Source organism: Aythya fuligula, chromosome 14 (assembly GCF_009819795.1).
Source record: "Aythya fuligula isolate bAytFul2 chromosome 14, bAytFul2.pri, whole genome shotgun sequence".
NCBI lineage: Eukaryota > Metazoa > Chordata > Aves > Anseriformes > Anatidae > Aythya > Aythya fuligula.
The window spans coordinates 16,080,849-16,107,864 of NC_045572.1; the positions used below are offsets into that span (position 1 = coordinate 16,080,849).

General features: G+C 39.2%; 1 protein-coding gene across 1 annotated transcript in view; it reads left to right on the top strand.

Annotated features, from left to right (window-relative positions):
- Positions 1 to 27,016, top strand: part of TRPC7 (transient receptor potential cation channel subfamily C member 7) — a 73,675-nt gene that overhangs the window by 28,581 nt on the left and 18,078 nt on the right. Inside the window, exons 4-7 of the mRNA XM_032197162.1 lie at positions 12,191 to 12,355; positions 15,895 to 16,111; positions 21,463 to 21,696; positions 23,583 to 23,847. Coding sequence (XP_032053053.1) covers positions 12,191 to 12,355; positions 15,895 to 16,111; positions 21,463 to 21,696; positions 23,583 to 23,847 — 881 coding nt within the window. The remainder of the gene's footprint in view (positions 1 to 12,190; positions 12,356 to 15,894; positions 16,112 to 21,462; positions 21,697 to 23,582; positions 23,848 to 27,016) is intronic.

Sequence of the window (27,016 nt, forward strand, 5' to 3'; positions counted from 1 at the left end):
CAGTGACTTATGATAATAGACTGATATTTATTACACATACTTGCTGAACAAAGAAATTGTGTTATGGTAACACAGAAATGATTTCCTGAAGAGGCAATAGAATTCAGATACAAATTTTGTAACCATCGGAGAGGCGTTTAGGCTTAAGTATACAAAACCTGTGCTGTAAAATCTATTTCATTTTATGAAAAATCATATAATAGAGAAGGGTGAGATGGAGAGTGAATTATAATACAAATTTACTAAATTCTTGGACTGATGCTGTAAATTTCAAGTCACATTTCCTAAGCTAATGCAATGACTCACAGGCATCATCTGACCCTCCAAGTGTGAAATGCAGACAGAGGTGCTCTGGGTGACTTCCACCTACAGCACGCAGACCCCCAGACCTCATCAACTTGTCTGACAGCACTGCCTGCCCTGGCCAAGTCTGGGTGCTGAGACAAGGCTGTATGCAACTCACCCAGAAACAGCCCCAGAGAAGTCTGATTGAGGGGAAAAAAAAAAAAAAAAAAGTTGTTCAATGTTATGTGGTGAGGTTTATTATTAAGTTAATCTCTGGATTAAATATTTGCATTTTCAAATGAAATTTTAAGATTATTTTTTTTTAAATTTATCTCTACCACTAGCTTCTTATTTCACAGTCTTATTAGTACTGTAAGTGCCTGTGGTAAGCTTCATTTGATGAAAATTTGCAGAGAACTATTTATATTGAAAATTGTTATTTAACACTTTTTATCACACTTTTATATCCAGAGTCTGTGAAAAGTGTCAAGGGCTCCCATCCTCAGGCAGGATAGCAAATTGCATCTGTGGAACTTCATCAGGCCTTTGCATAAACTTTGAAAATCTTCCCTGTTCATTTAGATTTCTTGAAGTCTCTTACTTCATCACACTTAATGCAGTGCAGCCACAACTTCCACAGTGTCTAAGACTGGTATTTTTATTTAACTTCAGCAGCTGGCCTACCAGCTTCTCCCATACCCTGACCAGCTCAGCAGAGTTGTCCTCCCCCTCAAAGGCCCCACAGTGTTGAGTTTGGGAAGAGGTAAAGGAGGCATACCCTTGAAACGGAGAGCCATTGCTTTCCATTTCATGGATTTAAATCAGCTCTTTCACCTTCTGGCTTTTATTTCCTTTATACCCTTATCAAAACTTTAGGAATGCAATTAATTTACATGCAATATAAATTATTGGTGCTAATTTTGGTCCCATCACAATATCTCCTTCATCTGAAATTCAGCGATCGTGTTCCTAAGTCACAGTTGGCTGGAGGTACAGGCTGCTCTTCTCCTGCATGCACAGCAGCATAACAGGGAGCTTGCCCATCAACCTCATGGTTGCTCTTAGCTAAGAACACAGTGCTTCTCAGGCCTCTGTTTTTGAAGGGCAAATCCCTGCTTGAAAATACCCAGTTCCAAGGGCAACCTGGCTTTGAACTGAATAGGAGGTCAGAGCTGCTTAGCCATCACACCCTGATGGTGCAGGAAATATCTTGAATGCTAAAAGGAGGACAGAAGCCTCCTTACCTCCTCCGTCCAGTAAACCTGAAGCTGGAAACTTCAACACTCAACTCATTCAAGAAAGCATCAGAAGCTCCAGACATTGGAGCTCTGTCCGTTTCTCCTTTTTCTTTCCTTTTTTTTTTTTTTTTTTTTTCTGACAAACAACCTCCTAGCATATATGGCACACTGGCTAGAAAGCAAGTTTAACTCTGTAACATAATTGAAATACTTTATATTGAAGGTCACTGAAGAATTAAGAGACTCTGCTTGTACATATTTCACAGCAAGGAAAAAGCCAAAACTACAGTAGCTTAAAAGCCGTCTTTAAAAACCATATTACTCTAATTCTATACCTGAAAGAACTAAATCATTTTGTACCCCAGGATTCTTGGAAAACTGCGCTCAAATGTCCTCTGTTCAAGTTTTTCAGAGTTATTGCTCCCTTCAAATTAGGTATCTTAATGAGTCATGATTCCTTGAAAATTATTACAATCAGAACAGTTTGTCAGGAGTGAGGTAAACAATTTGCAAACATTTGGGCATGTATTAAATTCTGGATGCTTTTCAAGAAATGGACTTTTAGCCCATGTTCTGGAACTGTTGTAAATTTACTGTTGTCACCCCCGGTATTATTTAATTATGCTTTGCATGTACATACCCCAGTCAAGGACAGATTTCTTCCTCCTCCAGCTGTGCAGGGCTGCTGGCAAAGGGAGGAGAAAGGCTGGGTGCCGAACAAGCAGCAGAGCCCTTTGTGTTGCTGCTGTGCACAAGAGTCCTTTGGGCTGCCATGGCTCCCAGCCCTCTGCTACGCTGCATGAGAGCAAACCCTGTGGAGGAGTCCAGCAGATACTCATGGAAATGGCAAAATTAAAAAGTAGCATTAAGGTGAAACAGTAATTATTTAGATTGGCTGTTTCAGATGGATTATAACCAAAAGTTTGAGATGCTAAATTTGAGTTCTGGTTTCAATGAAAGAAAATAAAATTACTCTCAACAACCAAGCCTGTTTCTCTTCTACACTTTTTCATGTGGGCTATACAAGATCCAGATTAGCCCCAAACTAAGTGAATTCCAGCAGAATTTTGATACCTTAAAAGTTCATCTGCCCTGAAGCACCGGGCCATTCCCCATCTCCATAGCTGGTTAGCAATAGGCTCATAAGATCTGAGAGATCATAAGATCTGATTTTTTTTTTTTATTGAAACAATTGAAGAATTCCAGGTACTGGAAATGTAAAGTTTCCCTTGTGTGTGAATTCATTTCTAATTAAGCCAGGGTGTGATTTTTGCTAGTGAGAAGTATAGATATAGAAGCTGGGATAGCACTCTCTTGGACTCTTCCCTCAGACCACCAATAGCGTAGAAACATGGTTTATGGATGGACCCCAACAAAACCATTTTACTAGTGTACATCAGCTTTACAGAGCACTCCGTGCTTTCTGTTCTCATTTTTGTCCATGTTGCTATGCTCCTTTCTTGTCATCCTTTAATAATGGCAGGGGGCTTCCATGTTGACATTTACCTTTATGTCTAAAGCTGTTGTTTCTCTGTAGGAGGTGACATTCATTCTCTTCTTCCCCAAAGTCAGACTCATTGTTGCTGTATTCTTTTAAATGTAAATGTTGAGTGCCCATCTCTATTTTCTCAGCAGCTCAGTTCATATTTATCACAAAGCCAGAGCACCTCTTTCTTTCACGAGTTTTAAATTAATTAACAGTAAGACACACAAATTGGGTTTAAAAAAAAATTAATAAGAGTTAAACAGAACACCAGATGGCTGTTTAAATCCTATTTAATGGAGAGCTGGAACAGGAACTTTTCTCATAAATGTATTATTAATAATTAACATATGGAGGATGCTCCAAACAGAATACTCATGGCTGCATTAGATTATAATTTTTTCACTGCCTTGGTCACGCGACTCAGGTACTCAAGGACATGAGCAGTCCTAGCTATTGTACACTGCTGCAACAACCTGTGCTCCCCATTCGCTTGCTCAGAGAATGCGGTTTCACCTTGCACAATGTCTTGTACACAAACTGCCTTCCAGGGTGCTCCTCCCCATTGAGTGGGGCACCAGCTGCAGTATTTCCATGCTGCAGGGAAGCCTCAGGTTAGTCTGCGGAATGGGCAAAAGAGGCAGCCCTTGCTCCTGTTGAAGGGCCAGGTCTTCCTCTCAAAGCGTGTGATACCAGCCACTTCCCCAAGCACAGGCTGGAGCAGAGCTCAGCTAGCAAGAGGGACTGGGAAAGCTCAGTGTTTGCAAGAAGGACACAAGGAAATATGTTGGAGAATGGATGGCAGAGGAAGCGTGGGGCCAACAAAAAGTACTGCAGCTCCTCTCTTCAGAGAGCAGTGAGCATATCTGTGCCATGCACCATCGTGGGCGAGCTCTGAGTGCTCTTAGTTTGCAGTTATTCTGCAAATTCCTGCAAGGCTGTGCCCTGGGGAGCATGCTGCAGGGCAGAGGTGGAGAGGGCACACCACCCACAGCCTCGCTCACAGCCTGTGTGCTCTTCTTTACACCAATGGAAAATGGCATTTCAGTAACCCAAATGAAGAGTTTCACCTCCACAGCTTTCAGAGCTGTCTAGGTCACAGAAAATGTCTCTTGTGGCTGTTTGTCCCTCTTTGGAACAGGATGAAAGTTAGGAGTTTCCCATGGGATGAGCACCGATTTTCTGTACTCCTATGGCTGTAAAGTGCACAGATGAAAGCTTGAAGCAGGACAGGGCTCTGTTTTACCATCCAAAAGTGAGGTCTCAAGGAGAACTCCCTGAGAAAAAAAGCTTTCAGAAATTGTTTTTTTTTGTTTTTGTTTTCTGCAATTCCTCGTCTATTTTTTTCAACTCTTTAGTTTCAGGAATGTTTAACTGAGGTCATTCTTTAATAGTTGGGACTGTGGTGGGGAATGAAAAGTACCTCTTGCCTCCATCACTGGAGCCAGCTGATATTGTATAAATGTCATTAGTTTCTACATGAACAGTCATGTGTTTAATAGTTTCTATGTGACTAGGGTAAACACTCAGGTCATTGTGGACTCTTAAGTTTATCCATGTAACTACTCTTTTTATATTTTTATTTGTGTATTAATTATTTTTTTTAGAGATAGGAAAGGGAAGAAGTTATCTCCCTCACAGAAGCAGTTTCTATGTCTGAGTATTTCATTAGCAAGGTTCCTTCCTCCCACTAAAATTCATGGCTCTGATGATTTTCTTTTGCCCAGATGTTTTAATTTCTTTTCTATTCCAAGATGAATCTCATTTTGTTATTTCCTGCCCATACATACATCCTCTCAAGACTTGAATGAATCATTTCTCCATCCTGAGTGGTGTTTGCAATATTCCCAATTTACTGTAATATGCAGACTTAATTACTTTCATTTGCAAAGTGTCACAGGGTCTTAGATGTTCATCAAGACATTGACAAGAGAGCAGAGGAATACATCGAATCTTTTGCATGTATCTCCATCGTAGACAAAAGGACTTAAAAATATCTTTATTAATATTAAAAACCTCTTAGAAAAGAACAATTTACATTGTCTGCTATAAACCTGACCTTAGGTGCCCCCAGTTTGGGCTTCATCTATCTCCCCATAGGCAGTAGGCATGTAAATGTGTATTTGGGATGGAAAATCAGATGGGGATGGATACCAACCCTCAAGAAAAGAATAAGATTCAATATTTCAGATTGAAGAAATTTTCCTAAGTGGTGTTTAAATTTGGATGTTTCCATGGGTAGTTACCTAAGCTGCATCTACCCTATTCTTGTCATACACCTGTAGATGGCTACAATTAATAATTTTGGGGGGACTGTCTACCTCCTAGTGAGGAGTCTTATCTTACAAGCAAGTCTTGTAGCCTTGGAAGTGGAGTTCTCTACCGCGAAGTCATACTCTGAGTATGAACACCAGCCCAGCCTTTCTTCATCACGCAGCCAAGGAAAAGAAGTTGGCACACTTGCTGGGGAGAGGAAGAGTCAAGGAACTTGTTTTTTGGTAGCTTTTTATTGTGGCATATTTTCAGATGAATAATTAAATAATAAGGATTTCCAAGGGGATTTGATTCTGCAGAGATATGAAAAACCTGGAGGCTGGGATTGCTAATTCATTTGCTTGTTTTCAGATAAATAATTCAGTGATAAGACTTATTCATACATGTAAAAAGGCATACTAGACATTAGCAACAAATCTCTTCATAAAACATGCAACTCATTAGCTTGTGAAACTGGAGTTTTCTCAGGAGACAACCACCATATTCACTACCCTAGAGAAAAATGCCTAGCACTAAAAAAGAGCCCCCATTCTTGTCTCAACAAATTATGAAGAAAATTCAGACAGAACAACATTTAAACTGAAATAATTAAAGAATTTTTGTAAACACATTTTCTGGTTATGTATCTAAAATTTATCAGACTAAATTTTACATAACATGAATTGAAAATATGAGAGAACATCAACAATTAAAAAAAAAAAAAAAAGAAGAAGAAGAAGAATCCATTACTAAAAGGATTATTAACTTTGTGTTTTCACTTGGCACTAGAGAGCATTTCTGTCAATAGGCAAATTGCATTTGAAATGGTCCTGGCAGCTTTATTTATGCCATTATTTTTGTTTTATATTAGGCTAATTTGTTTTTATTTGAGTTTAGTCTGTGTCTGTTTAATATGTTGTTCCCATTTCATATTTTGTGCCCAGTCAAATCCTGTTTCTATTCGCATTGCTCATTCACATGGGACCAGGCTGCCTCCTTTAAAGCTCTGCACTGCATGGGTAGTTTAGGCAATTACACCAGCATTGGGATGCTGGGCTGACCTTTGTTGCTTTAGCCCTAGCTTCTTGTCACTTTTACAAAGTGAGATCCCAACCCTGTTAACGTGCTCGCTGATTTAGCAGAACATCTATCCCAAACATGCATGCTTTTATAGAGCAGACTGAGTCACAGGAAAGCTGTATGGTTGCAGACAGTATCTATGCTAAAGTCTGAAGTGTACAAAACCAACATTTTGCACTAGAGATCTCAGGTTAACCAGCAAGTGGATCCAGATATTAGATAAAACTGCACAGGTGTCTTGGGATCTGACGCAAGCATGTATTTCCCCATTGCCAAATTGCTCCAATAAGAAAGATTTCTTAGTTAAGAAAGGCACACGTGAGAGATTTTACAAAAGGCTTAGTTTATTACTAAAAGTGTAATAAATACCTTTTTTAAAAAAAAAAAAAAAAAAAAAAAAAAAAAGCCTTAAAAATAACTCAGAGGTAGCACAATTTGTTTTTATTTTGTCCTGATAATTTCAGGTCATCTGGGTTCTGAATGCAAATAAAATCTCTTCCCCTTTACCACAAAGTTTATAAATGCTGATGTTTGACTCCAGATAGCAGGTCTGAATATTCACCAAGGCTGTCATAAAGATCATCTACAGGATGAGCAAGAACCTCATGAATATTTGTGCGATGATATTAGACAGTCAAATGAACCCCAGGGAGAGAGGAAAAGCTGCAGAAATCCTCAGGGCAGGGACATTTCCTTGCTTCGTGTTTTCTGTGTGTCTCTCCAGCAACTGCAACAACCCAGGGGACCCTTCCTCATGCATGGTTTATTGTTATGCTGTGGTCAGATCCCACTGAAGCTGGTTTGATCTGCTGAATTTTCTTTCATCCAAGTTGAACAGGGATCCATTAAATTCTTTTTTGCTCCCCTGGATGAAGGAATTTGGGCCAGCTGATGCGCTTTCCCTTGTAAGGCTACTCTGGTGCAAAGGGTTTTAAAAACTGGGCCTGTGGCCATGGATAGCATTTAACTGTAATTGGAGTAGGTCTTATTTGTGAAGAGGTCACAGTCCCACAGCATGGATATTTGGGTTGGAACTTCACTTATTTTTTTAAAAAATTAATAAATAAAGGGATAATGATTTGAGTCCAAGTACTTTTCTATTTCTTTCTTAAAATTTCTACAGTGTTCCTTGCACTCCTTATCAGGCCTGACAGAAATTGGAGAGTCAAGCTCCCACAATATTTACCCTCTGACAACCATGTTTGTTGGAGTTTAGCAACACAAGCACTGCTGAAGGCAGATTTTTTTTTCCCCACTCTGGATCATGAAATAAATATGTCCCATCTTGTTTTGTTAAGGTATCTCAAAATAGTTTATTCAAAACAAAGCTCTCTCTGTTCATTTGGAAGTTCAGAGAACACAGAGTACAAGGTGAGAATAAGAAAAGGCTTATCTGTATATATGTATTGGCCTTTTCCTCTACTGTGTATTTCTTAGAAAGCTTCAGTAATTTTCACCGTGCTCTTTCATCTCCCGTTCTGCATTGGTGAAAAAGCACTGCAAGTATGGGGGTCTTTTACTAGATCAAAAGCTGTTTTCCTTTTTTCTTTTTTTCTTTTTATTTCCAAGATTTTTGGGAAAAAAAAAAAAAAAAAAAAAAAGCTTCAGTTCAGACAAAAGCTGTTATTCAGCATAAATGCAGATATTTAGGTCCCAAACCTTAAAAATGCTTTAACTATCAAATGAATCCTCAGAAGTAATAAGTGCTTTGATAGCAATATATATATATATATTTGTTTTTAATTTCTTTAAGTTATGTGCATGTGGGCACCTGTTTAACCCTTTGATTCAGCTCATCCTCTTTGGTGAAATGGCAGTAAATTTGTTACTCTTCAGGGAAGCAGCAGTAATATCCTGCTTTCTGAGCTTCATCCACCTCTACCTATGTTTCTGATACTCCCAGAATATCTCCAGCAGCCCACTGAAAAAGGATGATTTCATATCTCCTTTGATGAAGGATTTGGTGCAAGAAACATGACATGTTCTACACAGAGGTGGAGGAGGGCAAGTCTTGCTTTTCTGCCCTCTCTGTCTCTGTTTTTGCTGCTGCCTGGATCAGGGCTGGCCTCCATCCTGCTGGAAGCAGCAGCACAGCAACTCTGTGAGGTATAACAAGAAGTTCTCTAATAACAGTAAGGTACTTTCATCATCTCAGAGCACATGATGCATGTGGTTCAGGTCCCACCTGGGTTTTGATATGAGTGGATTCCAGGTGCACCATTGTTTCTTAGTTCCCTGCTGACATCCCTGGCAAAACAGGAGAAGCCGCATGTAAACACCATGCTATGCTCACCTTATTTTCCCTTGTACATGGTGGCACAGAGAGGCAAGGTGGTACAGAGGCACAGGGTTATTATGTTTGACTCAAATGTGTCACAGGATTACTTTTGGTGTTTTCTCTAGGATCTCCAGTGTTGGAAACATCATGCAGCCAAATCAGGGTTCCCATGAGCAGGTGCTGCAGTTTTAAGCCTGTTAGAGAAGGTTTGCAGAAGCAACAAACTACATCAAAAGACAAATGTTTAATAACTCAGAAAACTGGTTCAAAGGAGACAAACACAGTTACATGATTGAAAGAAAAATGGCCCACCTCTGCCTCTTGCAGTGTCTGCTGACATTACAAATGTTCTCCTGCAAATCTGTTGATGCGGCTTCTTTTCTAGCTCTCACTTGCTGATTAAACACACCACTGCTCCTCTGAATTGCAGCTTTCATTTGCTGATATTTGCCAGCACTACGGGGCTTATGGTGAAGGGGTGAGCGGGAGGGAATGTGACAGGAGTGTTCCCTGTGAAAGCAGGATGTTGAAGTGTCTGGTTTGCATTGTTGGTTCTGGCATGAAGTTCTTGAACTGTTTGCACTGCCCCACTGAGGAGTTTTTCCTTCCTGCCTCAGCCCTTGGCTATTTAGCATCATGTGCCCGAGTGGAGTAGATAAACCTGTCTGAGTGGTTAATTTTTTTGCCTTGATGGTGGATTTCTGCACTCATAAGTTAATTACAATTCTTTCAGTAATAAAAACATGTTTGTTTGTGTTTTTTTTTTTTTTTCTTTTTTTCCCATGTGATTAATTCCAATCACCAGAGGCCAATCTCTGCCTTTTACCTATCTTGCCATAAGTTTTCTTATTCCTGCTGATAGATTTGCAGCATTTTTTCTGAGATAGATATTTTTCCTATTTGATGTCTCAACATGGGCTGGTGCTCTCAAGAATTTCCTATTTTTCTGTCACCTGCTTAGTTTAAACTGCTGTAGTTTGTCCAGTACTTGGATGATGGAGAGATGCCCTTCACTTAAGGGCTGTGGAGGGTGGTGCTGGATGGAGTGTTTGCAGGGTGCCTAAACACTGCCAGCTCAGGCACCAGCAGTGCTAATACTGACCAGCAGAAGTATCTGGGTCCTCATCACAGGTCTCTGTATAATATACTAGGAAAAAAAAAAAATAAAAAAAATAAGGACAGAAATTCCTCTATTTTACAGTGTTCTGGATCTGAAGGAACTTCAGTTATAGGGATATAAAGATTTTTATTGTCTGTGTAGTGAAACTCATGCATTTTAGAACACAGATGCTGAGGAAATAGTCTTGCTCTCTGTCATGAGAGCTGTAAAGTGCTTTCCCACAACACGTATACATGATAAGCTACAAGAATGAGCTGTCATGCATCAGATTAGACAGCAATGTGGAAAAGATATCATCCAATGAGTTATCTACAGTCATCTCTAAAACATCCTCTTTATTTCTCTGTGCAAAACAGTTCTTTTGGACTCTCAATTCACACTATAGGCTTTGAGATTTTTTTCCATGTTTTATTCAAAGCCACATCTCATCCAGAGCTTGCTTACCTGTGGCACAGAACGCTGACTTTTGGAGCTGTCAATGTGGCTGTGTCTTTCAGCAGCTCTCAAAAATGTCACGCTGGTAAATTTGTTATTTAAGCTGTCTTTTCACATTGGCATGTGATTTTTTATTTATTTTTTTAAGCCTTTTTAACTTAAAAAATACATGTAACTGATAGGCTGGAGAGAAGTGTTATATTTTAGTAAATCATATAGGCATATATGGCATAAGGAAAAAAATGTGACCATCATGTGTATGGCATGGGATCAGAAAAGCTGCTGCAGCCATTTCTGAAACCAGAAACTTTGGAAAGCAGTCTGCTTGAGCTCACAGATCCTGATGGATCATCCTTATTAGCTTGGAGGACTTCTGACCAGGAGGTAAAGCACTTAATGTTTTTAAATGGCCACTTTTTGTGACCCTTGCAGTCCTCCCTACTGCTAGTGCTTCCACTTCAACTAAAGAACCTATCAAATTCCTTCACTCGGAAAGTTTTATTCAGTGAGAGGTAGTCATTTTTTCCTTTTCTTTTTCTTTCTGAGAAACATAGCTCCCCTACCCCGAAGCTTATCAAATTCATCTGAAGAAGTGTATTTTAAATGGTCATTAATGTGCTGTTAAAGAGGAAATGCAGTATTCCACAGCCATCTTAATTGCTGTGCAACTGTATTTCATTCAGCGCTAGCAATGAACTGGTCATTAAAAATCAAGTAACTGTTTTGTTATTATACAATCATCTAGAAAATAGTCCATTAGATTTCTGATGTGATCATCTTTGCAAAGACAATGAAGATAAAAACGCAGTTAGAATTTTCTGGTTTTCAGCTTTGTGTATCGCTTTTCTAGGATGCATTTGGATGAACAGTGTTTTTTCTAAGATGTCTGGACTGACAGGTTTTTGGGGACAGCTGAAATACCTCCATCTGGTTGCAGGGAAAAGGGCTGGAGCGAGGCAACAGCTGGCAGACCTGGTGCATGTCCACGATGCAACACACCCCTGTGTGGGGCCACAACAGCCACAGACCGCCAGTAGCCTCCTCTTTTCTCCTATTTCTGTGCTCTTCCAACCTCTCTCTCCCTCGAGAAAGTTCTGCTTTTTGAAATAGTGGAGGGTTTTATATTTCCCTTCTAAGAACTTTTACTCACCCATCAAACTCATAAATGAAACAGTCAGTTCTCCAAATGTAATCAGCTACATTAGCAACTTATTTATTTTTCATCTTTTCTTCCAGTTATTTTCCTTTTAATTATCTTTCTTTGTTATTAAAAACAGTCATATGCTAAATTCAATCACTCTGAAGAATAATATGAAATAGAGAAGCTTAATCTTTTATTATAAAAATCTTTCAAGGGATCCAGTGGGGCTGTCATTTTCCCATTAAGAAATTGCCCTTTTCAGTTGTTTGCTTCTTGCCTTTTCTTCTTCCTCTGAACAATAAGCTGATGAAGAATCTCAGTTGCAGGATACAAAACATGTACTTTCTGTACCAGAGCACTTCCTTCTGCTTCTAAATTTGTCTTTTTGCCTGAGCAGTAAAGAATGAACCATCATTTTTGAAAGATAATTTGAGATAAAGTATTTAAAGTTGTTCACTGCAAAATATCAGCCAGACATCTTATGGGTTACAAGAGAAGAATAGTGCAAAATGGTTCATTTAAGGTCAATATGTAGTGAATAAAAACAATATAATTTTAGGGCTGTGTTGAGCTACTACTTCAACAGCCTATGTCTTTAGCAATTTAACAGAGGTTTTTTTGAGTTTGGCATCGAAGTGCCTCTATTTCTTTTCTGAATCATGATGTGGACTGTCTTAGCTGCAGACCCTGACCCCACAGAGTTGCTTTGTCCATGCTGACCACTGACAGATGTTGGGTTTGCAATCTTCTGTTTGTGACACCAAAAGCTGTGTTGGATTACAAAGACATGGCATTCCACTGGGCACATTCTGCAGGCTGCTCACCAAAATCTAATTCTCTTCAGACAATGCTACTGATGCTTCTTTTTCTCTTACAGTTTGTTGCTCACCCCAACTGCCAGCAGCAATTACTCACCATGTGGTATGAAAACCTCTCAGGCTTACGGCAGCAGTCTATAGCTGTGAAGTTTCTGGCTGTCTTCGGGGTCTCCATTGGCCTGCCCTTCCTTGCCATAGCCTACTGGATTGCTCCCTGCAGCAAGGTACAAACTCTTTAAGTGCATATTGCTGATGATGATTTCTATTCAAGGCCTGGAATGAAGTCACAGATGTTTCTGTGCCACTGTTGGGGGGTGATTTGTGATTATCTTCTAAAATTGCCTCAGAGGAGGGCTACCTTGAGGGGTTGCTTGATAGATGCAAATAGATCTGTTAGGCATGGTCTCAGGTTCGTCTTCAAAATTAATGAAAGTGGTGGTTGTGGGGGAAGGAGCATTGAGATAACAGGTGAGAATAAGAAATAAGAATGATAACAAATGGAAAGGGGATGACAACATTGGAGTGGGGTGACAAAAGAATAGAAGAACTGCCAAAATGGGGAATAACTAATGGAAGGGTTTTGTTGCCCTTTAAGTTCACTCTGCTGTTTAGACTTTCATTACTTTTCTGTACTTTGTGTAACAGATTTGTCCATTTTTCAAGGTTCCTTTCATCCTTTTCTTCCTCCTTTCTGATCTTATATTTTCAGTTAGTGGAGCATTATTATGGCACATGTGCCTGAAACTCTGGCCAGCCATGGTGGACAGCTTAGTGCTGGAGACTAGACTTAATCATACAATCTTTACAGATTTGAGGGAAAAGATGATGAAACTTGGAAAACTTCCCTTTGCCTAAATATGGCCATGCTATATCTCACAGCATCAAATGGAGCGGGAGAGTTTTGCCAAGGCTTAGAGGTCACAGAACCAAATATTAGTTTGTGTAAAAGCCTGAGTTGTCTGTGGTTTGAACTCGGTAAGTAGGTTTCCATCTCGAGGGAAACTGTTCAAACGAGTTGAGATAAATAGGTATGTGGCAGAGTGATGAAAAGCTTTCTCACTACTCTTGGTGAAAGAAATATAGATAGAGAGAGGGAGAAAAAATGGTGGGAGGGGAGAAGTTCATTTTATGTTCAGCAACACCATCCATTACAAGATGAAGTGTCCTCAGCAAGAGGGTTATCAAAGGTACTTAAATCTGATAGAAATGACTCCTGGCATTGGTAATATTACTCAGTCTTGAAAGCAACTTTTTCCGTTTCTGTCCAAAACTCAGCAAGGAATTATTTCTAACTTTGTCAAGCCCAAGAAATTATAGATCCACTGACTGTTATTAAGGAAACCCTATAATTTCAAAAGATTCATCTGGTAGTATAACCAGGCAAACCTTTGGAAAACAGTCTTCTTAGAATATCTGAGATAATAAAACATGTTTAAGTCTTGGTGTCCTTCAAAATATCTCCAAGACAAGTACTTTCTCTTAGAGTGCTTGAAAATGTAACTTCATTTTATCAAGATATGTACCAACACAAAAGCCCACAGCTCTAATGAACACTGGACAGGACTCCAGGGTTTCTCATGGAGAAGTGCATGTGAAACCAGGGCTGCACTGTGGTTGGTTTTGGTTAGGTCGCAGTGGGAATTTGTGTGTGAAAGTACTGTTGACTGCTTTATGTCAGAGTTCAGTCTAGGAGAGATTTATGAAACTCTTTAATTTCCTTCACATCTGCTGAATGTCCTGTGAGCTGGCACACCAGCCAACAACTACATTTGTGGTGTATTCTCAGAATTACAAGGTTTGTGTTTGAATAGAGTAATAGGTAAGGAGTACAGTTAGAGTAGAAATAAGCAGAGAATTTAAATGAAAAACATTAAAAAAAAAAAAAAAAAGCCAGAAAAAGAGTCAAAATCTTGAAGTAAATTACTTTTGCAGGAGAAAAAATAAATAATTGAAAAAGTTATTTGGTTTTAATTTAATGAGGTAGCTGTGTTAAAAATAAGATGGAGACAGCACAATCCCCTTGGACTTTTCAGTGATTGTGATTTTATTCCACTAAACCTTTCATGCATTCTCAATTTTCAGTGTCAGTTTTTTCTTCACACCACTTTAGATTTTGAAAAACCATATGTAACTTTCTATCCTAAAGTCAAATTGTAAGTTCTTTCGTCAATTGTCTTTCAATACATGGTTTGCCATTGATCAGAACAATGTAGTCTTGATTTTTGATTGGGGCCTTTGATATAAATAACCGAATATTGGCATAATGAATGCATTTTCCCCCTGTGAAATGAAAATTCACCCTAAATCATCGTTATTAAATTCAAGGGCTGAGGGCTGATGCATGAGCATACTATTACTGCAATTTTATGCAGGCAGCTATCCTATAGGAAGATGATACTGAGAGATTTGTGTGTGATGCTCTAGACAGTCCGTGTTTCCCCTGGTCACTTTTTACAAGTTTTTGTTTGTTTGTTTGTTTGTTTGTTTGTTTTTGTCTTTAAGTCACTAAAACAATTGTAATTTTAAACAACTGGGTGAGAATTAAATATTTTTTCCCTAGTAACAATCAACTAAAGATATTTAACTTAAATCAGTCCTGTGGAGTGGAAGCCTATCCTATCCTGAAATGTCTGTGTTGACTTACCCATCTCATGGAGATTGAGACTCTGAAACAAACTGCTGGTTTATATGCTGTTCTCCAGAACATTTTACTGGTGATCAATAGAGAAGATAAGAGTTAGGATGGAAAAAGTGCACAGTCTGCTGCTCAAAAATGTAATGACAAGAGCAAGCATGTCTGTTTGGCCTGCCTGCAGAGTTTTACAAAGTGTCACCTTTCTTCTCTAGTCCATTGAAGTCCATTCAAATGCTACAGAAGTAACAGAGATAATTGATAAGCAGCTTTCATTATCTGGGTTGTTCTTCAGCTTTATTGTAGCCATGCTGGGGATTTACAAACCATAGCTTCCACTGGGACAGACTCAGTATCGTTTATGCACTGGAACTATAATGGTTCAGTTCACCTACATTCTACAGCAATCTTTGTCAAGCTTCTGCTATGAACACACCATTGAAAATAGTAAAATTTTTTCTTTTTCTTTTTGATATTTCTATCTTTATTTGTTCCTATATCTTGGAGTTGAGATTAATTTACATTAGGAAAACTTTGTTTCACTATCACATTTTTTTTGTATTTTCTTTTTTATGTGTTTTTATGCTTCTTCTGATATAGATAGGATATTAAGTCTTGAAATGAGCTATTCTCTTAAGAATTAATCTTTGTATTCACATTCTGTCAGCATTTTTGTCATCCTAACAGTGGCAGGCAGGCGCTTCCCTGCAGTCCCATTCTGATGAAAGATCAGATTTTGATTTAGTAAAGTAATTGAGAAATTGGTACGTACAAGTAGTTACACTCCTTGAGTTTAACTGTGTCGTGTTGCTTGGAAAAAATATCATGTTGTCATAAAACATTAGACTGACTGGAAGTATTGATGCTTCATTAATTTTCACAGCATAATTTAAACTGCAAGAAAGAACATCTGGTAATAGCAAAAAAAAAAAAAAAAAAAAAAAAAAAAACTTGGAAAAATCTAAAACTCATTGCATTCAAGATATAGAATTCATTTCTGAATTTTTGTTAAAATTTGAACCAAATGGTTAAAATTTTATAGGAAAAAACTTCCAGAGTGTAGTTGGAAAATGAATAAAAATATAAATAAATAAATAAATAATCTGATGTCTTGTGTACATTTCATTTCAGTTGGGACGGACCCTCCGAAGTCCTTTCATGAAGTTTGTGGCACATGCTGTTTCTTTCACAATCTTCCTTGGACTGTTAGTAGTAAATGCTTCAGATCGATTTGAAGGAGTAAAAAATCTTCCCAATGAAACCATCACGGATCATCCAAAACAAATATTTAGAGTCAAAACAACACAGTTCTCATGGACAGAATTGCTGATCATGAAGTGGGTATTGGGTAAGCAAAACCAAAATATCTACAAGTCCTCCAGGGAAATTAAACATGACTAGGAATAGTGTGATAGACAGTGATATGCCAAAGAGAGAAATAAATAAATAAATAAATAAATAAATAAATAAATAAATAAAATGAAATGAAATGAAATGAATAATGATTAGCAAATTGTCACTTTTCTACCTTTTCGTTTTCCATATTGAATGTTATAGATGATATTTGTTTACCCTACTTGTTTAATCATTGCGTCTTAAAGAATGTAGTAATCTATATAGTCATAGTAACCTACAGCTTCTCTGTAGGACATTGCTCTATCTAAAGTGAGTAAAAAAAATGTGTTGTTTGGGACATGAATGACTAGCCTGTTTTATTACCCTCACATAAAATCCTATTGTAACTCACTGAACCTCAGTTTCCTCATCCGTAAAATAGGAATATTATTGTTATTTGGTAAAGCACTCTGAGATCTAGTGATGAAAATTACTGGGTAAATAAGGGCAAAAATTATAAATTTTATTAAATTTATAGTATGACATATTTTATATTTTCTATTTTTATGTTTTATTTACCAATGAAGTTATCCAAAAATTCTAAGTTATGGATTCATTTGGATGAACCCTTCAAGTGCAAAACTATGTCAAATGCTAAAAAACTGCTTGGGAGTTTTAGGAAGACTCAGATGTATTAAGTTTTCTGTAGGCACAATTAATTCCCGGCAGATCAGCTACTTTGAACCACTAATCTAAACAAGCTTAGAAGGATTTATTGGGAAATTGAGCCTATCAACTCTGCAGAATCTTTATGTATCTCTTCTATATCTATTTTTATTCATCACCATGATTTTCATTATTTTGTTGCAGAAGGACAAATAATTCCATGGTTCTATAAGCACTGATGGCATTAAACTGCTCTGAAAAATAGGATAGGACTGCTCTATCTGATGACTTCCTGGCCACCATTTCTTTGTTCCCAGTCCCCACAATAAGCAGAATCCCATACAGGATATTAGACAAGAAAAAAAAAAAAAATGAATAGATGTCAGACTGGATAGAGTAAGTCTGTAAGAGATATTTTAAAAATGATATTAAAGCAGTTGGACAAGATGATTAGATTTTAGCCTAGGTATTCTTTTCTTATAGGCAGTAGGTATCTGCCTGCCTGGTGAGTTCCTGAAAGATGAAGAAGAAAACATTTCATTTAAAGCAAGGGTTTTCACTTTCCTGGCAGAAGAAAGGTGATTCATTGTACAGACTTCTGAATATAATGAGATTTTCTAATGACTGCCTACATCTGCACTGACAGTCTTCTCTGGCCATTTTACCTATCTGTCTTCATGGATAATATTTCAGCAATACTATGGAGAAATTCTAGTGTACACAGCCAGTGGACAGCTGTCCTGGGGGTTCGGGCACTTGCTGTTGTCCTCTATGTGACCCTCAAATTTAAGAACTGTCAAAACATGAAGGGTCATGAACTGCCCAAACTTTTGGTGCAAAAACATTATAGATATTGGAAATATACATGTGTAAGTGTAAATATAGTTAAATAAAAATAAAAGTTATAGATAAATATCACAGGCAAACATAGCAAGACGTGCTTTCCAAAGAGACAAATATAAGTAGATAGTAAGTATATGCTGAAGTGTAAGAAAACTCTTAGGTACTAAATATGCATAGACGTATTTAATCCTGCTTGGCAACATCTGCAGCTGCCCTCTTCAGTATCAGGAGCATAGGCGTGTTACCTAGATTGCAGTTCACCGTACAATTAAAAATTGAAATTTTATTTATTCTCAGCTCATAAATTCCTTCCTCCTGTTTCTGTACTTTCTCTTTTCTCCTTCATACTATGACAGCAATGATGAATGCTTAATGATGAATTACTTGTTCCAACCATAGAAGATGATTTTTGATCAATTAGTTTACAGGTCCCTGCTCTTGGTTCCTTTTGGGGGAGAAAAATTGGATGTCTGAGTTATTTGGCTGTCAACCATAAAATAATGATGCATGTTCAGAATAGCATTATTTGAGAATAATGTGACACATTAACGTAACATACTGTGGCCATGAGTGAGTACAACCTGTAATAGCACGCCCTACAATTAGTCTTCCTGGAGGTATGAAAGTTGACCCACATATATATACTGTAAGAGAAAACTACTAGTGCAAGAATTTCAAGCTACAGTTAGGCAAAAAGCTCACATTGCTACGTCTGATTCTTAACTGTCTGTAATGGAGGTGAGTAATAGAGTAAGCCCAGCAGAGGCAACAAATTTCAGCCAGGCAAACGTTTCATCCTGCTTACAAGTCTATATCAGTGCCTTTATTTTCCATTAGCCTGCAGTTCTGAAATTGATATAAAACATTGTTGGATCAGCCAGGTAGTGTTGGTAGCCCATTTAACATCCCTGTGAACAGCCAGATAAGGAATAGCATTTTAGATGAGAAAATGCTGGTCTCACTCCTCTTTGTTACAAATGAGAGTTCAAGGGCTGCTGCTGACAGCCCTGTCAGCACAGAGAAATATGGCAATGCTGTTGTACAAGAACTTGCCCCTTGGTCCATAGCCTTGCAGTGCTGGGCACAGCAATTTAGATTTATGCACCTGCGGCTCGTCATCCCTTGGCTTCCTTTCTCCCCTTGCATCCCAGTTTTCCCATTTCTTCTGTGAGGAAGGCTGGGATTTTCTGCGTGAGTGATAGGCTCAAAATGTTCACTGAAAGCAGAGAGATTTCATTTTGAGAGACAAATTCCCTGTTGCAAAAGCAGCAGAGGAAGCAGTTAAGCTCTGGGTGGACGCAATCTGAGCACCACTGCCTCTGCTAATCCTATGGCCTTTGGCAGATTGAGAAGGGCTCAAAGTAGGTTCTCCAACACCGGCTGCTCATGATTTATGTATCAGGCCAGTGGACATAAAAATCTGACAAACTGTTCCTCTTTGTGCACAGGTGGTGAACAGCACTTCTTGCATGCTTCCATTTTTCTCCTAGACAGGCTGTGCCAGTAACTTGACTCTCCCCTGCTGACACCAGAAGAGCTCGTCAAGGTGACATTTCCAGTTATCCTCACTGTGGGATAGCAGGCACGAGAGACATCCAGAAACTGGAGAGCAGAAGTTGCTCATATCACCTCTCTGTGCATCAAAGTCAGGGAAACAACCTCTCCCAGAGCTATCAAGGGGCCTCAGAAACACCATTACTGAGGTGCCAGCACACCCTGCAAAGTCTGCTTTACCCAGCTGCCTGCCCTTATCTCTGTTCTCATGTCTCATCTTATGTCTGATCCCCTGATTTTTAGCAGCTTTCTCTCTCCTCAATATTTTTATTTTAGAAGCTTTGAATTACTCCTCCACAGTGTATATACAGTTACCCAGCAGCACTGACCACATAATCACTGTAACTTATCTACTTGTCCTGAATAGACATTTTTCCATATGTATGGATAAAAAATGACTGTCACGTAGTTGGCAAAAAGAATGATGTAAATTATAGGCCAATAGTGTGATACTTTCACAGAGTGATTCTAATTTTAGTCAGTCTACTCGATTTTAGACACGTCTTACTTCATTAACGTGTGACTTAGGTATATTAAGTGACAGAGATTAGAAATAAATTTGGGTTGGAGAGTTAATATTTAAACCAGGAAAGACATTTATGGGCATTAGTGAAGAAGTGCTGTGTTTGGCAATGACGTGCAAGTAATATCTCCTGAAGTACTTTGGTACTTTTTATACTGTGTGCACACGTAATGTGCAGCCTAATGTTTCACAGCTATCACTTCTGGGACTTTTTTTTTTTTTAAGATAGAAATGTGTTTCTTTAATATTTCATCCTCACTCCAGGACAGTTCCTGAGAAACCAATTCTTTCACCTTCTGCCTTAGGCTATTTATTATTAAATCTCATCGTGGTGAGTGATAGCTGGGGATGAAGTTCTTGCTTTTACTCAGCTGTGCACCTGTGGACACGAGCAGGAGAGCTGTGAGGTTCCTCTCTGCCCTCCCCCTGCTCACCACTCAGCAGACCACAGGCTTTCTCTCAAGACAGACATATAGGAACTATAATCTATATCACGGCACAGCTCCTGAAATCTGCCTGGAGATCCCAGGGCTCCTAGGTCACGGGCTAGCAGTGCCTTAGAAAGCTAGTTTAGTTTTCCTTTGCCTTTCAAAGCTTTCCCAGGGCACAGGGAACATGCTGCTGCTCTGCATTCCTCCAGCCTCCGGCTAGATTCACACTGTCTTGTTTCCTTCCCTATAACCAACCTCTGGCTGTGCCCCGTGGGACACCGTGTGCTTCCAGAGTCTCTGAAGTAGCCAAGCAAATGCATTTACACACCACACCATGAGAGCTTCCAGCAAAGAAGAGTTCATATAAAGGACAAGGTTGCAGGAGGCTGCATGGCAATTGGCAGGCCCTGCTCCTGCTTGATTAAAAGTGAATTTTGCTGCTGCCATGGAAACAGGATTGGAGGAAATATTTATAATTATCAGTGGGTAAATTACTGTGACATTTTATCCAGTCAGAAGCAAGATTTTGGCCCCAGATCGTTGCTGTGACTGAGAGTCAGGCAAACTGGTGAATCTGACCTGAATCATTTAGCTCCAGTTTGCCCAGTGAATTTGCCTGTCCTCCCTAGCACTACCCAGTAGAAGACGGATGTCAAAATATGTGAATTTTCTGGCTTTGGCATTTGGATTTATCTGTAACTTTATCATTAGGAGGGTTCTAAGTTCAGGTTAAATATTTGAAGTGGTAAAGCTGACTTTAGTGTTTGGAAATTCATTATTAATTAATAGATAAAACTTCATGAAAAGTTCTGCAGTGGCAGAACTTCTGGCTTCTCTTTTCTCTGATCAGGTGGTATTTCCTGCTAGATCAGGGTTCCATTCACAAAGCTATTTCCATTTTCAAAATGGACTCACCCTCTAGGTTAGGAGAGAAGAAAAGCTCTTGCAGAGCAAGCAACACCACCTTCAGTGGCCCAATTTAGCATGAAGATTTTAGAGGGAAGAGAGGAAATCTATGTTTTTTTCCAAGTAGATCAGCTGTAGTTGCCTTCAGTATTTGAAAACCATGCTTTCACTGACAACATCAGAAACTTATTTTAGTTTTTAATAATATAGTGAAATTTTAGCCTCACATGCTTAAAAGATTATTATTTTTATTTATTTATTATTTTTTTAAGGTGACATATGAAGTATTATCTTGAGAGATTCAGTTTAACTGTAGATTTTTATTTATTTATTTACTTTTGCTTTGGTCTTAGAAGCCACCAGTAGCCAGGCAATGGGCTGTCTGAATCCAAAAAGTACCTTCTGTTTATGTTGGTTAAATGCGCTCTGGCCTTTCCACAGGCATGATATGGTCAGAGTGTAAGGAGATTTGGGAAGAAGGTCCACGAGAATATGTGTTGCATCTCTGGAACCTGCTGGACTTTGGGATGCTGTCCATCTTCGTGGCATCATTCACTGCCAGGTTCATGGCTTTTCTCAAAGCCACTGAAGCACAACAGTACGTAGATCAGTACGTTCAAGACGATGACCTCAATAATGTCACCCTTCCCCCTGAAGTTGCTTACTTTACTTATGGTAAGATGCTTTTTGCTATCTAATGCTTCCTGTTCTTTCAGGCTTGTGTGTGGAACTGATGAAATCAGTTTTTGTGGTATTTATAAAGGTTATTTTCAAATTAAGATAAATTATTCTTCTGAGATTTGCCCATTCCAGCCATCTTCATAAATAGCCCAAGGGAATCAAGAACTGAACCTCATTGAGTCTCTTATAAGTCTAAGTCAATCACATCTTTGCAAAATAGCTTGAGTAACAAATAATCAGGAACTGTGAGTGAGCAGGATATAATTTAAATTAAAGATGAATGAACCTGCTCCATTTTCCAAATACAAGAGAGGGAACATGAAAATAAATAAATAAACAAATAAGATCTGGAGCTGCATTTCTAACTGGTGGTGTACTATGCATCTCTGCTAAAACCGATACCTGTGTAATAGACACAGAAACACAAAGTACACCTATAAGCTGCTTCTTCTAGAGAAAATCTCTATTTTGGAGATCCTATATCATCTGTAAGTTCTAACATTTGAAAATGCAAGCAATAGTATAGCCTTGACATTATTTTTGATGGCTGAAATGGTTCTTTGATATTCACAAATGAATAGAGCTTTGTGCCTTATATGTAGGGGCTGGACTCAATGTACAACTCTGCAAGCATGAGATGTAACCCTGGGCAAAATCTGTGGGGATTTTGTTCATGGAAGGCTGCAGGATCTAGAGATCTGGGCCCAGAGGAAAACCCTTAGCTCCCTAGGTTTGCAAGACAATGTTCTAGAAATGTGCTTGGGGATGGAAAAGCAGATCTAGGCTGTCAGATTTCACCCATTGTAGGCTTGCACCATGCAGCACCAGAGATGTGCCCTGACCCCACACCAGGGTGCACAGCCACAGGTTTGCTGATGGGATGAGCTGGCACTGGCTCATCCTCCTGCTTGGTGTGGTCCCCCTGCAGGTAAACATCCCTCTCCCTGCCTGGGCAAGCAAGAGGCTTCTGAACTTACACTGTGGTTTGCCTCTCTCTGGTTTGCTGCTGACCCATTTAAAGTCAGTTCATGCTACAGAGATGCAAAAGGTCTAGAACAGAATGTCACAACCAAGTTCTGTGAATTCCTCCATCTGCTTCTTGTCCTTGGGTTCAGATTACTGAAAATAATGCCTGAGTTTACTGCTGTGTCCTTAAAGATGCCCTATGTTTTAGCTCTGAGTCAATATTTTTGTCAAGTTGCTCAGCTGATGCAATGACACTTATAAGCTACATTAATATAAATTTTCACATTTTCAGTAGATTAAACAAATGATGCATATCTGGTATCAACAAGAAGATTTTCAAAGTAGAAATATTAGAACGACTACATTGCCAGAATTGGTTTTAATTTAAAGATAACACAAAGATAATACACTTGATGGCTATATCTGCTTTATCTGAACAAATCCAAGCCTCCTCGCATAATGGTAGGGAGAGAAGTCTCAGCCTCCCTAATGTTTTCTTATATTCCTTATACTGACACAGTGCCGTGTATCCAAAGCTATGGCCGAGCTCCACTGTGTTGTAGTTTTGGTTTTCCATCTCAAGGGCTTCAGCTGGAAAAGGGACAGCACAGTTGTTGTTCAACTAGGATACTGAAAATACCGAATTTGTTTAAACCCATGTTATTTATTTGCTGTGTGACTTTGGTAAATCCCAGTGACTTTTTCATTTCTCATCTTTTCCATGTGAAAAATACAACTATATCTTACCTATCCTTGTAAAGCATGCTTAGGACTTCAATAACCAGTTGCTTCCAACCTTATTTTTTTTCACCTGGCCAAAACCAACATTCTGCCTTCAGAAGGGGTCATTTGTCATCATAACTTCCATCTGCCTCTTTTCATTACTAATACCTAATGTACGTGTATTGTTTTAGCCAGGAACAAGTGGCTTCCCTCGGATCCTCAGATCATTTCAGAAGGACTGTATGCAATAGCTGTGGTACTCAGCTTCTCCCGCATTGCTTACATTCTTCCAGCCAACGAAAGCTTCGGCCCCCTGCAGATCTCTCTGGGGAGGACTGTGAAGGATATCTTCAAGTTCATGGTCATCTTCATCATGGTGTTCCTGGCCTTCATGATTGGAATGTTCAACCTTTACTCTTACTACCTTGGTGCGAAATACAACCCAGCGTTTACAACGTGAGTACCTAAGAAAAAGTGGCTGCTCTTGCAGGGCTCAGTCCGTCCTGGTCCGTTGCTGCTGCTAAGTCTGCTCAGATAGCCAGGGTGCTGCCAAACACTCTTCTGCTGGTAGTTCTGTAAAGACCATGTAAGGTGCTCAGCTGAAAACAGAGAAGTGTCTGTATAGCAGGTGATTCTGTGTGCAAACATAAGTCCATCTCCTAAACATGCTTAAACATATCTTTGTGTTCTTATTCCTCTTTCTGTGAGCCCAACAATTTTAATTCTCCCTTCATCATCATCTGCTCCCTTCCTATTTCTGCCAGGGCTGCCCACATTCCTTTTTGGCCCTGATTCTTTAGGTTCAATCATCTTTCTGTCCAACCAACACACTCATTCAATTCTATTCTCTCCTACACAAAAAGAAAAAAGAAAAAAAAAAACAAACAAACTTTTAATCTCAACAAGATAAGAGCCCAAAACATACCTGCATGGCTCTGCAGAACTAGTGTTTTCAGGGTTAGAGCTTCCAAATGTACAAGATATTCCTAGGGTTACAAAGAAGGCTGGAAATGATACAACTAATGGGTTTTATACACCACCACCTCCCCTCCCTCTCCCCCTGCCCCCCACAACACTTCTTATTTGTATAAGTACTTTATTTCCTTGGAAATAATTAATGGCATTTTATAAGAATTCTGCCATTTTGTAATTTTTCAGAGATTGTATGTTCTGCTCATTTGAGAGAGCTATCTAAAGTTTCTCTTCTAGCTGCGTGGGGAAGTCAGATACAGACTTTGGCTGGGAAACTTGTACCACAGCCTCCAGTCCTGGCAGCCAGCTCAAGGCCTGAGCTTGGGGAGATGGGTTAGTTCAGAAGTGTTTATTTCTGGAAATCAAAATAACAGATCAGGAAAACGTTCTGTGAGATGTTCAGGAAATTTTCAGTTTCTCTGCTTCTCTATTAATAGTGCAGGACGTCAGCCTCCCTCCTGTGTGCTGGCCATCCTGCAACTTACTGCAATGCCACTATGGGAGGTTTCAGAGGTGGGAACATCCCAGTGATCTGCTGTATCTGCAGGAATGTCCCCTGTGCCCAGAGGAAAGCCTCCTCCCTTGCACCAGCAGAACACCGCAGCAGGCAGCTTTACATGCACACGAAATCACTGTGACTGCCCTGGGGACACAGTGGGGACTTCCCTTCCCATATGCCAACCTGTGAGGGAGGAGGAAAGCTGGGTGTGATGTTTTCCCCTTGCTATGATCTGCCTTCAAGGCAACCGTGCCACACTGGAAATACCTGAGCTGCAGAGCAGGCAGCAGCTGGCATTTGATGTGTCATTTCTCTAACGTGTCACACAGCGAGCTGGGGGCTTAGCTTGTGACTCCTCTAGGAGAAATGACCTTTTCAGCATCATTTCTCCTGCAAGTGGCTGTTTCTTTCCAAATGCTCAGGAGCCAGTTTTACTGCCCTACTCTTTTGTGCAACATGTACTTTGTACCCTAATGTTTAAATTTTCTGATTGAGCCAAATATGCCTTCCGAACCTTTCTTGTAACCTCAGGATACATTTTAATGGAAGGATTTATGAGGCTAGACGCAATTACATTTATCTGTGCTTGGTAGTAAGGTAGAAGAAAATTGAGTGTGTGGGATGTGACTTGCTGCTTATTTGAAAAGGAGATGTCCTTGAAGCACGAGAGGTAATGAGAAGTTGAGTCGATACCATCCCTGGTTGCCTCAGTTATGGTCCTCAGTACAAGTCTCAGGCACATCACAGGAGCACAGCATTAACAAATTCCAGTCTCCAGTGCAATGGTGGTAACTGTCAGATTAACACATGTGACCCAAGTGGGTCTTCCAGGAATTACCGTCTTTTGATAGAAATAATGAGTAAACATTGACCAAAATGAGGACTGCTCACTGGACTAGAGATTGCTTAAATGCCAAGGGATGTCTGGGCTGGGGAGAGTCTTGTCAAAAGGTAGTGCTCCTCCTCGTTAACTTCAGCCTTGTGATTACCTATCCTATCCTGGAAGGACTTTATTTTGTTATGAAGCAAATTTTCCATAAACATGAACTTTCCTTTTAAGAATTTGGAAAAGATTTAAAATAGACTTACTGGCTTCTGGTTACTTAAGCACACTGGAGTGTCAAATGATGATGAGTGAAAATAAGATTCTTTCATCATATGAAACAAAGACTGTAGATTAACATTCATCCTAAAAATCCTTCTCAGATATCTCATTCAACAAACTAGAATCCTTGAAATGTACAGTCCCAAACAATTTTAGTAAGCTATTAACAACATTTTGTTGGCAGACAGGCAGCTACCAATTCCAGCAACGTTTCCTCCTCTGTTTATCCTGAGCTGCCTGTGGGTCTTGCTGAATGCTGTGGTCTCCTTCTGCCATTAACTTGTTTGTGAAAAGATTTCACTATTAGAGTAGAATAAATAACTCAAATATTGTCAAAATTCACTGAGGCAAAGCGTAATGCGTACTTTGCTGTACTCGTAACGACTCTGTGACTTCAGTGACTTCACTGAATACATTTCTTGGCAGACACGGTGAGAATTCTTATGAGGATAGGTGAAATTTTACAGAAAGCAAGTTTTGTACTAAAAAATTTGTCTATTTTAATATGGGTCCTGAATCAGATATCACTTGCCTAACCGGGACAGAAGAAGGCCCTCTGGATTTGCTCATTAATTAGATTGTGGCGGTTCCACAGTGAGCAGACAAAGAGCTACTCACTGAAATAATTTTGCATTGAACATTTGAGAAAACCGTGGCTTACCAGGACAGTAAGAAGGCAGAAGAAAAAAAAAGTGTCTAGATATCACTGAGAGGGAATTGCTTTCTTAGTTCTAATAATAATAATCCGTGAATGTTTGGTGTAATTTACCATGCTGTTGCACTTTCAAAATCATGTGCTGAGTTTTGCTTTTGATGCCTTCTACAGGGCAGTCATGTAGCACCCCAGTGGCCTCTGAACTATGTTATCATGCACTTTCTGTCATTTCTAAGATCTTAATGTTCTTGACATAAAGGAAATAAAAACGTGGTGTACTTTACTTCGCACTGTTAAATACAGAGATTATTTAGCTAACCATAGTATACTTTGAAAAAATTTTGAAGTTCTTCATTGCTGAAAAGTAGACAATTTTCATGACTCTTGCAGCCGA